Here is a 13,706-nt window from a genome sequence, read left to right on the forward strand (position 1 = left end):
TAGTGTATCAATGCTGATAGTTGGACATTTTTTTAAAACAGCAATAGCAATCAAGCTTTTGTTTTAGTCACTTTGAAATAACGTTTTTTTGATATGGACATACTATAGATTTTTTTATCACATCATATTTTAAGCTGCAAGAACATGTCAAACTGAACTTGGATGAGTTTACAGAGGATTTATAGTTGGATCGGAGCATGTCCTTTTCTTACTTTTAAGACTATATGAATTAAGATCTATGGATACTAAAAATGAATAAGCTCCTTCTTTATCTACCTTGGCACTTTTATTGGGGTTTAAAAACAGAATACACATATTATTGTTGAGATACTAATTCTAAAACTGCCTGCTTATACTTAGTATACTGGATGTAGATTTGTCTAGATTTGCGCACCATAGGTTACACACTTTATCTATCAACATTATAAAATCCATGATGTAAAATATATTTAATTAAATTGTTTTATATTTTCTCTGTGGTCAATTTCCAATTATACTTATCTATTAATGTTACTGGGTAACCTGGGAACAAATGACCTAATCAGTAAAAAGTAACTGGGTATAGTTACAGGGTACAGTAAACCGATTAACTTATCACCATTTTTCATGCCTAACATGAAAAAGCATAATCCAGGAGGGTGGGGTTAGGAGGGACTAAAAGAGCAAAAAAACTTCCCCTGAATCAGTGTGTAGCACATTAGAGCCTTCTTATTTACATGCCTCATTCGACCGCATATCCAAAAAAACTATAGAATTATTCCTTATTTCAGGGTATTAGCGGAGAAATGCAAATGATTCCTTTTACGTCCCATTTGCTAACTTTAGATTCAAAACCACTTGTATATAGCATATTTACAGGCTAAGATAATATAGCCGTTAATCCCAGACTGCATACAGCTGTTTCGGACTTGTGAGCCATCAGCTTGGCAGTGTATGGAAGCATTGAATTCAATGGCCTAGGCATAGGAGACCAACAAAAAAGTATAAACCAGAAAGCTATGGTGAGGAACGACTTGAATGAGAAATAAGGCCCAACCTTTTTTCGGTCATAGTTCTCTTTAGGGTTTACAGGAGGACATTTATTATGTCCTTCTGTGACCCAGAACTCAGCATATAGCAGGCTATTGCTTGCAATATACTGACAGCAGAGAGCTGAACTGCGGCTGGAAAAGATCCCGACAATATTGTTGGTCCACCCCGCCACCTGATTGACAGCTGGTTCTGCCTCTCTTGATCCAGAGCCAGCTGTGCCTGCCCCCTCCCGTGTCTGCCCTCCAGCCAGAAATGGAAGAACAGGGGAGGGGGGAATCCCTACTTGGAGCGCTGACTGACTGACACAGCTGCAGTGTCACACGTTGACTCTAATTATGGGGATGATTGTATTTCACTCTCCCCATAATTCCCTTTTAAGGAACCAAAAAGTCCTCCACTAAGTCATTGCACAGCAATGTAAAGCCTTCATAGAACAGAAATTATGAGAGTATTCAGGGAAACGTTACTGGATGAACAATTCAATCATGTTAAAAACACTCATTTATATTATTCAAGCTGTGTTAATCTGTGTGACTTCAAAGATTAAAATAGTCATGTGATTTGATAGTGGAACTGTATGATTCACTAACCACAACAAATGGGTTATCTTCATAGAACCTGACAAGTTACAACATCTTCATTGCCGGCCTCAAAATTCCACTGCTATTTCCTGTTCATGGACACCCCCAGATTCTGACTTTGATGCATATAGCATAGAGTACAAAAAGAATGGCACTGATGTGGTGGAATACTCGAAAAGGATAGAAAAACACAGGTCAACGCTCACAATTATGCACCTTGAACCACATAAAAGATATGTAGTGTCCATCAAAGTGCACTCGGCAGACATGATAAGCCAGGTGGTGGAGGACAGCACCATAACCATGATTGATCGTAAGTACTTATGACCTAGTATAAACTAATTTTATGCAGAACATAGACAAAACTAGGTACACTGTTGCATCTTATGGATGCCATTGCTTTTCTGAAAAAACGTTTTACTTGTAGTTATAACCGAGTCATTGCATGTAATATATGCTGCTGTGATAAAGAACACGTGTTCTGGTTCGGTTCTATTACAATGTCTATATAACTTATATAAACTACTAAAAAGATAGTCACATTCATAAACATTCACCATGGCAAGACATATATTTTTTTGCCTGATTGTTCTTTGAATGTGCTCTTTGATATATGAATATAATTCTGCAATGCAAATTCTTGCCCCATAAAAGCCCCTGCACTAAGCACAGCTTTTCCAGAGTATGTACTACGCACACATATATGCTTTAAAATTCAGACTGTGTGTACAATGAATTTGTCAGTGTATTATAGGCATGTGCACTGCCAAAAAATTCATTTAGTTTCGTTTCGTTTTAAATTTGGATTTGTGTTATTTCGTTTTTCGGGATTCGGGTGTGAAAGTCAATTCGGAATTTGGGTTCGGACGAAATTCGTTAGCGGTAGTTCGTTCTAACGGTCGTTTCTTATTCGTTTCGTACATTTGTTCGTTCGTTTGCAACAAAGTGACATTTGAGTGGGAAAATGTTTTTCTTCAACGAACGAAATGAATAAGAAACGAAAACGAAACGAACGTTCGAACTAACTACCGCTACCGAATTTCGGAAACGGAAATTCGGATTCATTTGCATTCGTTATATCTGTAATTCGGAATTCGGATACATCCGAATGTCCAAATTTCCGAAAATTCGTCCGAATTTCGATTCGGAATGAAACAAATCGCACATGTCTAGTGTATTATAACTAATATGAAAAGTCTGGCACTAGTTTATTAGATGCTAACTATACATTTGTTTTTCTTTTAGGACCTCCAGCACCACCCAACCATATTAGAGTGAATAAAATAGATACTTTTATTAGCAAGTCATCAATTCACTTCAGTTTTAATTGCAGCTGGTTCAGTGACACCAACGGAGCTGTCAAATACTTCACTGTGATTGTGTCAGAAGCAGATGGTAAACCTCTATAGAATACAGATGTTTAATTTTTCTGCCTTTACAAAACAATTCAAATGTGACGCTTTAAGTGATATCATCAATTAAACTTTAAGCCATGTTTTTATTTTACATTTTGTCAAAGATATTTTTATTTTGTCAAAGATATCTGGGAAGCTTAGTCATATGTGGAAACCATTTTTTCTTCTGGTTTATGGATTAGTGTTTAGAAAGTTGGGTAAAGTAGCAATATGATATGACGTATGGGTGGTAAAGGCACCCAGTCTCAGAAACACTGAGGCTGATTTGCTAAAGGAGTACAGAATGTTAATTTATCAAAGTGAATGTTCACTGTTCACTTAGCCTAGTAAATAGGCTGCGTTCACTTTGTACACCCAATCGTGTGCAGGGGATTAAAAAGGAGCAGCATTATTTCTTGCACAGGATTGGATGATTAAAATGAACATACATTTACCTTAATTACTAAGCTAATTAAACAGTTGCTTTGCAAAATTATCATTCATTTTACATTATACTCCCTTAGTAAATTGACCCCAATATGTACAACAGTAGCCCTATATATGAGCCAATCTTTGCAAAAAGGACTTACTGAAATACACTTTTCATAGCATTAGCTATAATATAGTTTGTATTTAAGAAGTTTATGAATTTGCAACATTCACTTATCCTTGAACTTACTAGAGCGTATAAATCAGATATCCTTGCCTAGTCAACTATACCCAACTGGCTTAGTCACAAACTCTTGCTTTCTAAAAAAGAAAAAGAACCATCTGGTGCATAGCAAATTCCATAAACACGTATAAAATACATTTTAAAATATAACATTTGTGAGCTATCAGTATTCCATCTGAAAGTCTTTGGGGTCTATTCACGAAGCTGCCGAAGGATCTGGCCGTAGCTTCGGCCGATCCTTCGGCTAGCTTCGGCCCCAGGACCCCTTCGGTTCAGTAGAACCGAGGGGGTGCTGTACGGGCTATTCACAATAGCCATCACTTCACTTCTGATCGGTCATTCACTCGGCTGCCCTCGGCAGCTTTGTGAATAGACCCCTTTTTCAAATGGTTTAAGTATTTAGCAAATATATGTAATTTGAGGGGATAGTCACTAAGTGCTACGCTATATATTTCATTACTACTGTATTAACTGTTGTAGTAAGTATAGCACATTTGCCATTCTAAAGGTTATAATGTATATTATTGAATTGAAAATATTGGCTTTTGACTACTAAATTCTGGAAACTATTCTCATTTGTCCTAACACACAGAAGGAGCTGATACAATTTTAGCACACTTTGCAGACAGCTTCTATCTGTGGAGTTTACAGAACAGTAGTATTGTGACTAGAGTGATATCTATAGCCGATGGTTTGTGATGTGCTACGTAATGCTAATAGATTGCTTGGATTATTCTACCTGTCACAGACAATGAAAATGTGAAGCCAGAGCCAATTCACCCCCTGCCAACATATACTGATTACAAAAGGAACAGCTCCATTAAAGTATATCAGACAAACTACTTTGGAAGCAAATGTGCTGAAACTCCCGACTACAATATCCAACCTGTCAGAATCAAGCTGGGTGGGGAAATGGAAATCCTAGGAGGAAAGTGTGAGGCCAATCAAATACAATTCTGTGATGGTCCACTGAAGCCAAGGACTTCCTACAGGTCAGAACGGTAGAGGTGCTAACTGCATGAGTGTAAATGTGAACCGTATACTCTCTCACTGAATTGTAAGCCATGTTGTACTTCCAGCATTTCATTAATTCACTATCAAAGCAAGCATATAAAATGTTGGCCAACATGTCATATATTTGTGCTGCTTACATTGGATCATGGGAGAACTGGAGAAAATAAAATGATCATACATTTGGAGTTGATTCACATAACAATTTAATTTAAAGGAAAGATAAAAGTTGATTTGTTATTATGAGCCATGGCTCCAATTTTGTGTTTATTTTCTCTTACTAAAAGAGTTGATTCATCAAAACAGAGTAAGATTTTTTCTGCAACCCTTTTACCGTATAGCAAAAGCCAAAAACCTATAGGACTATGTTCTATGCTTTTTTTTTTTTTGTATTTTATGTAGGCTGGATGCTAAAAAAAAAATGAAAAGCTTATCATCTTAGAATAAAGTCCACCTGTGACATTGGTATAATTAAATTAAATTGAATTTGAACAAAAACTATTATACTGACACTTTATTTATGTGAATTACCCTCATACTGTTATTATACTACAATATTTTTATAATAGTGGTCCTTTAAGTACTGAATTATGACATTGTTCTTGTAAACCAAGGATGATTTTAAATAAAAAAGCTTACTTATTACACAGTTGCAAACTAAGGTTAAAACACACACACCTACATTAATTTAAGAAAAAAAAGTGGTCATTGGCAATCACCATGCTGCAGTACTTTCCTCATAATGTCAGATAGTCAAAAGGAACACTTTAGAGGACAAGTACATATGCCCTTTGCACATGGGACAAACAATAAAACTAAAATGTGTTATTTTGTCAGATTTTTGGCAATGCTTCCATTGCGGTAAGAACATCTAATTTACTTGGAAATGCTGTAAGCAGCTGACAGATTTTGCAGAACAGAAAAAAGAATGAGTTGATGAGGATGTATTTATTGAACTTAGTACACCTCATGTACTGATATCGGCTAACAAAATGTATCACTGTATGGGAATGGTTTGAAATGTGTTCTTCAGACTTTTAATCATTCAGAGTCCCACATACTAAAACAATGCACATATGATTGTTTTGCGTTAAATGCATGTTTAAATTGAAACCAGGAAGTGTATCACCTCCTCTTCTAGCCCTCCGACAGGTTCTACTACTACTGCTACTATTACTACACTAAGTACTGGTCCTTTCCCCTGCATGTTGCTTGATTTTTTTCTTGGCTACTCTGTTCACACACAGCAGTGAAGAGAAAAAACCCTGTGTAAGCTTCAAGTCACTCTGGTTAGAGCTCACACAGGACTAAGGACTCTCTTGTTTCCACATGTGACATCAATGGTGGCTGATGATTGGCTGCTTAGGCACACAATCAGGGCAGCCATCATAAATTTTGTGGCCCCCTTACACGGCTTTAGGCTGCCCCCCCCCCCGCGCTGCTGGACGCAGGGCTTAGTGACGCGCTGGACACAGGACCCAACTGAGAGTGACCCTGCAGAGCCCACCATAGATGCTGCACAGCCCATCTGAGACTGTTTATTGTGGGCTCTGAAGGGGTATCAGATGGGCTGGTCATGGTGCATCCCTCCCCTCCCTCCTTTCCTTCCTTCCTAGCTCCTCTTACCTGCACACATGGCTTCGTCTGCTACCGGACCGTCCAGAAGTCACTTCTGGTCAGTCCAACATCAGACGAGCAGCGTCGCTGATGGGGCCCTAGCTTGTCTCAAAGCCGCTGGAGCGGCAATGCTGGGGCCCTGCGCTGCTGATTGATAGTCATGTAAGGGACCTGGGCAGGCACCCCAGGCTGCCCGGGCCCCTTACATGAGTATCGGCCGTACCGCCTAATGGCTGCCCTGCACACAGTACACCTGTGTGGGAGGGAGTGGAGTTAGCGACATGCTCCATAGGGAAGGTAAGTCTGGGAAAGGGGAGCAGCTAGGTTAACCTGTTAATTTGCATTGCATTGCATGGGCAAAGCACAGGTTCATTTAAAGGTCTGTGGGTTCACTTTGTTGGTACCACTGCTTATCAGCTGTGTTTTAAAGAACAGCTCTGAGGCTATCTGTATGCTTAGAATTTTTGGTATGCTTTAGCGCAATGCCAAACAGTTTGGAAATTAATCGTTAGCAATAGATCTAATCTGTTCCTTACCATGACAAGTGTTTATAGGAGTTTTCTGTCTATTTGTGAAAATGGAAAGCCCTTCTATGCAATCATGCTATTTATTGCTACATAATTGATGGTGGTACATAAAGCAGGCCAAAACCTGTTGTCTATAAACCTCTAAATTGGACCTTAGTAATTGTCTTGGCCAGATGGGAGCAGGAGAGCTAAAGTTAAGATTTATCTAAATATGTCACCCTAAAAGCAGCATAGAGGAGTCATATGGCTCTTGTTAAACTGGTTAGATGAGTTGTTAAGCTTCTGCTAAGCTGAGCTATACTCTGAATAACGTTTACAGAGAGATTGTGTAATATAAATGCACATACTGTATTTTAAAAACAAATCTGTCAGAAAGTAAAATATCTGCGTGAGAAGCTTAAGATAAGTTACCATTTTCCATGTCTTCTGGTCTACATATTATTTTCAGAGCAGTGATATAATTCACAGCAAAGCTGAATAGGGGCCTCTTAAGGCAGAAGTGAAGTCCAAATGTTCGAAAATGCTGAAAGACAAAATATTTTTATGGCACAAGAGACTTCGGCCATAGATGTTTCTCCCTGCCTGTCATCACTTTTTTCTACAACTGTACACTGAGCCACGCATGCACAGCTTAGTGTACATTCTCGACAGGATTCTTGCTGAGATGAAGTGTGCATGTGCTGGAGTTACATCTTTGGCGTCTGGCCAGTCAAGTGACTTGGAGCTCAGAAGTGGACCTGAAGAAGATGGTGACCAAGAGAAGCAGCGCTGGAGATCACGTCTGTAGGTATGTCTGCCATAATGTGGTAGTATGCTGTGCATACTACCACATTATGCCCAACAGTTTCTGAGACCAAGTTGTTTGATTTTTTTAATCAGCCATTTACTTCCACTTTAAAGAGAGTGAACTAGCCACCTGAGGCATCCTAGACAAGTGTCTTCCTTTGTGACAATACGTTTAAGGTGTTGTAATATTCATGTGTGTTCACTTGAGCCAGAAATATGTGTATAAATATATATATATATATATATATATGTATTGGTTTTCAGTTTGTAAAAATGATGATGGACTGACTTAATTTTGTTATATGACTGATATTACACATAACAGAGTTTTTCGTTTTCAAATGAACTTTGAGTCATTCTTAAATACCATTAGATGAATATATTTCTTTCTTTATTGTTTTATAGGATTAGTATCAGAGCCTTTACACAGCTCTTTTCTGATGATCTAAAGGAGTTCTCAGAGCCCTTGTTTACGGATACTTTCTTCTCATTGCCAATCACAACAGAAGCAGGTAAGATGGTGAGGTTGATTTACTAAAGGTGTAGAGCATATTTACTATCAAAGTGAATTTTCACATCGTAAAGTGCATTTTCACTTACCTGAGTGAACAAGGGGAAACAAAGTGAAAATTCAGTGTGATAGAATACCCAATTCTGTGCAAGGAAAATTACATAACAAGATGTTTGTGTGCACATGATTGGATGAATGAAGTCATAACAAATTCACCTCATTTACTAAGCTAAGTGAATTTTCTATTTCCAAAGTAATTTTTCACCTACCTTAGTATATGACGTAAAGTAAAGTGAGTCTTTATTTTAAAAATTCCCTACTGTATCCAAAACGTAAATGAAAACAAGCTTTTTGCTTTCAATATATTTTAAGCAGACATCTAGAAAAATGAAAATATGCAAGAAATCTTAAAACATTAATGGAATGCGTGCCCTGGTACCCCAAATGCAGTGGCCCAAGGATATTAGATATGATATTTATTTTGTTAGGCCCTGGTGACTATAATTCTTGAGAATCTATAAGCACTTGTTTGTGATGTACGGTTAATGCTGAGCAAATTTTAGGAAATTTACATACACACATTCTTGGAGAAATTATATCATTCTCAAACACTTGTGTTTACAGAACCTCTTGTTGGAGTCATAGAAGGTGTGAGTGCTGGTTTATTCCTTATCGTTGTTTCAATCGGAGTCACAACATTACTGATTTGTCGTCAGAAATGCAGACGAGTGTAAGTATCCAAGCAATAAACTATCAGAATCGTATTGGAAGATGATTATTATACTGTTTACACTTTGTGAGGTGCCAGCATAACTGGCAGCCTATGATAGAGTAAAAGGAGCAGAAAAGGAGAATGCTGTAACCTCGACTCTCTAAAGTAACCAGTGGGAAAACCTCCAAGAAAAAACAGTAATCAGTAATCAGTCCTTTCCTGGATATATAGTTATGTATAGTTAGAGGTATTGCTGCAACTGTGAAGATAGCCTTGCTATAAGGTATAAAGTAAATAGAATATGGGGTCTATTCACAAAGCTGCCGAAGGATCTGGCCGTAGCTTCGGCCGATCCTTTGGCTAGCTTCGGCCCCAGGACCCCTTCGGTTGAGGAGAACCGAGGGGGTGCTGTACGGGCTATTCACAATAGCCCGTACAGCTCCATCACTGACATACCTTTATCTACCCTTTCACGATTTCCATGTAAAAAAACAATGGCACACTATAATATATACATTTGATGGCTATGAATATAGTTTAATATAGGTAGGAATACATGCTGTGTATCCAACGTGTTTCCCCTTTTACTTGCGGAGTACACTTATGTGTCTCTGCCCTTTTATCTTTGTTTCACTTTAACAGTATAATAGAAGCCAGTATCTGTATCACATTTTTTTTCTATGAACAATAAAACTAATGTTCACAAAGGGAGCAGGCAGCTTTCAAACACACCCTAAGGGGTTTGAAAAAAAAGCACCGTGAATTGTAAGACATGAAAGATAATTTGCAGGATCTGGATGTGAAGAGGTTTTCTATTCAACTGGTCACCCACATGTTATAGAAATGTCATAAGTGCACTGCATACAGTGATTCCTTTTGTGTCATAAGCATATAACATACATCATTTATTTCCTTGATTCTAGCTATGATCAGGATCAAATGCATGCCCACCTGAACGTACGGAGAGAAAGAACATCATCTGTACATCTAAATGTAGGACATAAAGGGTAAGATGGGCTTTGCTTACCTTTGCCTTTCCATGATGTTATTTTTAGATTCAAGAGAGATTTATTGGCTTTTCACAAAGCAAAAATAGCTGTTTCTAAACAGAGTGGTACTCAGTAGTAACATAACATAATTCAATAAAAGCGATGTGACTGAAAGGGCAATAAGCTAAATATGAAGATAAAATGACATAGTATTAGGCATAACTACAAATCATTTGGCCCCATGGGAAAACTTTGTGGCCCCCTGACTAAATCTCTCTGTAGCAGCTGACAATACATGTCATTGATCTTAACATGTAGTATGTTTCAAGGACAGGCAGCAGAAGAGCTGTCAGCATAGTCGGTACACTACTAGGGAGCAGTGCTGGGGGTAGAAGTTATAGTAGTGCTAATAATAATAACCATAATGATATTTTATATTATGAAAAAATTAATAATGCTCTTCCCAACACTTACTTGTCAACCCTAACCACAAATGTTTTTAAATCAAATACGTTTTAATTGATTTATTACAGCAATATAACAAGACATTCAAGTAATGAATAAGGGAATAAAACAAAGATGACCACAAACAGTCAGCATAGGAAAACAACTTAGGAGTTTGAGATCAAGCGAGCTTAAGTAAGACCACATAGATACTTCTAAGTTGAATTCTACACCGCTATGGTTACAATACTCGTATAACAAGATGAAATAATTGGTATAGTGTACTATACCGATACAGTTGCATTCACATTCATGGGTTTGAAAAGGGAGGGTGAATTGTGGAGTCTGAAAATGTGTTAAACCATGTGGTCCAAGAGTGCCAAAGGGCATCAAAGTTATTGAGTTTATCGCAATGAATGGCCAATATTCTCTCAAAATTGTGGTGTAATTGAACTAAGTGAGTTGTGTAATAGTGGGAGGGTCTGGACTTTTCCAGTTTCTAGTAATTAAGAGACGAGCCGCCAAAAGAATGTGAGTTATCACAATTCGTACACTGGGGGAGAAGTTGTCGATTCGCAACCACAAAGGTTTTTAAACTCGAACTTCAGTAAACTTTTTTTGTAGAACCACAAACCTCGGCCCTCCTAAGGTTTTAACAGAAGTGAAACTTTAGGATTCATGATGGCATTAGAAATAAAGGGTTAATGTCAGTCCCTAGTAGAAGATTAGAGGGCAATAAATCTACACTGCTAAGATAGATAAGCAGATGCTTCTTACTGTATAGAGGGGGGTTTGTGACCAGACCATCCTGAGGTCTTAATGCAGCCCTTCTATAATGGAAACCTCAATTTAGTTTTCCTAATCTCACCCTCCTAATGGAGCTATGGCTAATGTTGCGCCCACTACTTGATACAAAGAAGGGCATCTAAAGAGGCAGGTAGGGAAAGCTTATTAAGGCATGGATTACTCAAGTTTATTGAAAAATGTGTCATTATAAAGACATAAGGTGCATTTAGGAATACATTTGACAGGTCAGATAATATTGAGTAACATCTTTTCTTCAAAGGGAAAATGTGTTTACTATTTCAATCCCCCTATTTATAAATGAATGCATATTTACCAGATATATTAATTTTGCACATGCAGCATCTGATACAATTGTAATCCAGATACATTGAAAATGCAATGATTTCCTACCGTCCTGCTGTTAACAATACTGAATCTGTGTTGTATCTCCTAACCACCACTTCAACTTCAACACCTCCACCCACCCGGCATGCAGACCAGTATTCTCATGGTAGAGGGCAATGAGTGTGCAGCCAACTGCCATACTGATACCAGCCTGCATGCCCATTTTCCTGCAGTTTTATAAATATGCCCCTGCGGAACAAGGCAGATAGAAGGGTTATGTTTGGATAGTACATCAGATTTAAAGATTGGATGCAGAGGGACAAACAGGATGAGAAAGCCTGGAGAAAATTTGGATGTGAAAGATCCTGGTCAGTTTTTAGTTGAACACCAATCCATCCAATCTGTACCTGTTTCTAAAGAAATACGTAGATATTTCCTCATTATTGCCATTGTTTGCTTAGCAGCGGTTAGAATGTTCTGTGCAGGTCATCATACTGTTGCTAACAACATTCACCTGTTTTATTTTGTTTTTTTTGTAGGAACAAGCGAAATTCAAGGTATGAGCTCAATGTTATGTGCAGAAAACTAATTTATACTATACTATATATATTTATTTATTTAAACTTGTTTATAGATCCATTATTTTATATCTTACGTTACTTTTTGACTTACATTTTAGCCCAATCAAAACAAACCAGTTTGAAGCCCATTTCAGCAAGCTTCAAGCAGACTCCAATTATTTGCTGTCCCAGGAATATGAGGTACGTCCTCAGGAAAGACACACTAAGACTGTCATTTGATATCACTGTGTACATCACAATTATCTGAAATATACATAAGTAAAAATACATAAATATACATTTTGAACAACTGGCTTTCTGAAGTGCAGGTTATTCAGATGTCTAGAACAGTGAAAATGGTTAACAACAGAGGTTCATTGCCGCATAATGTGTATTGTTTACAGTTCCAATAATGTCTTGTATTTTGATGGACAAGACATTGTACATCATTGTGTGAAGCAAGGGTGGTGGCAGTTGTAATGGTTGAGGCAGAATCTGTGACAGGTTTAGCTATGCCCGGTATTCTGTTTCTTTAGTGTGACTTGTAGCCAGCAACACAGCATCAGCATAGTGCAACATGGACAAGCAGGAGGAAATCATATACTGTTCACAAAATTCTTTCCATTGCTCTCTGCTTCAAAGCTCAGATATATTGGATAAATAAATTACAGTTTTACCAACTAGTGATTGTTTTTTTTTCCTTTTTAAAATAGCACCCTAAGTTATCAGTACAACACGATGCAGCAACAAATCAATTAGATGCTAAATGTGTTTCATTGCTTTTGTCTATTCAGGACCTGAAAGATGTTGGTCGAAACCAATCTTTTGACATAGCACTTTTACCAGAGAACAGAGGAAAAAATCGATACAACAATATACTGCCTTGTGAGTATTTCGGGTGACCTGTAACGCCACTCTACTCAACTCTACCACATTTGGAAAGACATACATAAACGTGTGTAGGCATAGACACACACAAATGCATATACATTTGGTTCTGCTGTTTCTCATGTTGATTTCATTTTAAACAAAATTATTGAGCCAATATATTTTGCTGTTATTATTATTACTGATTTCAGGGTGTTAAATGCATCATTTATTATTATAGCTAATGTTATGACACTCTGTTGCCATAACAGATGCCATACATAATATTGATAAATTATTTTATATCAAAGACTGTGACTGTGTTTAACTGTTTGTTAGTTTGCACTGTATATTCATGTTTTACATACCAGCAGGAGTCACACCCTGCCAATCAACTGTTCATACCCTGCCACTTAAATAAAGGTGTTTCCATTATCATTTATATCTTACCCTTATATATTAAACAAAACCATCACAAATCTTGATAAATTTGAAACATGTGTCCGTAACCAGTCATAAACAACAATCTACTTTTTATTTCTAGATGATTTTACAAGAGTGAAACTTTCCAATGTTGATGATGACCCATGCTCAGACTACATTAATGCCAGTTATACTCCAGTAAGTAGCAGTGTAATTCTTCAGAATACTGACTTTCCTCCACTGATATTGCCTTTGTTTGACAATTGGTCAAAAGTATGTGGACATTCCTCCAAAGTATTGAGTTGAGTTTCCACTGATGGTTACTGTTAATGCTACAGCATATGATTAAATTTTAGACCATTGTGCACTTTAAACCCTGTAACCACAGTTTGGTAAAGTTTTTTTTTCAACATGACTGTGCACCTTGGTGGAGGATTCAAGTGGCCTG

General features: G+C 37.5%; 1 protein-coding gene across 1 annotated transcript in view; it reads left to right on the forward strand.

Annotated features, from left to right (window-relative positions):
• PTPRB (protein tyrosine phosphatase, receptor type B) overlaps positions 1-13,706 on the forward strand; it is a 98,715-nt gene that overhangs the window by 66,594 nt on the left and 18,415 nt on the right. Inside the window, 10 exon segments of the mRNA XM_018576337.1 lie at positions 1,648-1,926; positions 2,859-3,008; positions 4,429-4,672; positions 8,027-8,133; positions 8,757-8,866; positions 9,778-9,851; positions 11,948-11,965; positions 12,088-12,169; positions 12,763-12,853; positions 13,380-13,456. Coding sequence (XP_018431839.1) covers positions 1,648-1,926; positions 2,859-3,008; positions 4,429-4,672; positions 8,027-8,133; positions 8,757-8,866; positions 9,778-9,851; positions 11,948-11,965; positions 12,088-12,169; positions 12,763-12,853; positions 13,380-13,456 — 1,232 coding nt within the window.

This window comes from Nanorana parkeri, unplaced genomic scaffold, assembly GCF_000935625.1.
Source record: "Nanorana parkeri isolate BGI_ZX_2015 unplaced genomic scaffold, ASM93562v1 scaffold65, whole genome shotgun sequence".
Taxonomy (NCBI): Eukaryota; Metazoa; Chordata; class Amphibia; order Anura; family Dicroglossidae; genus Nanorana; species Nanorana parkeri.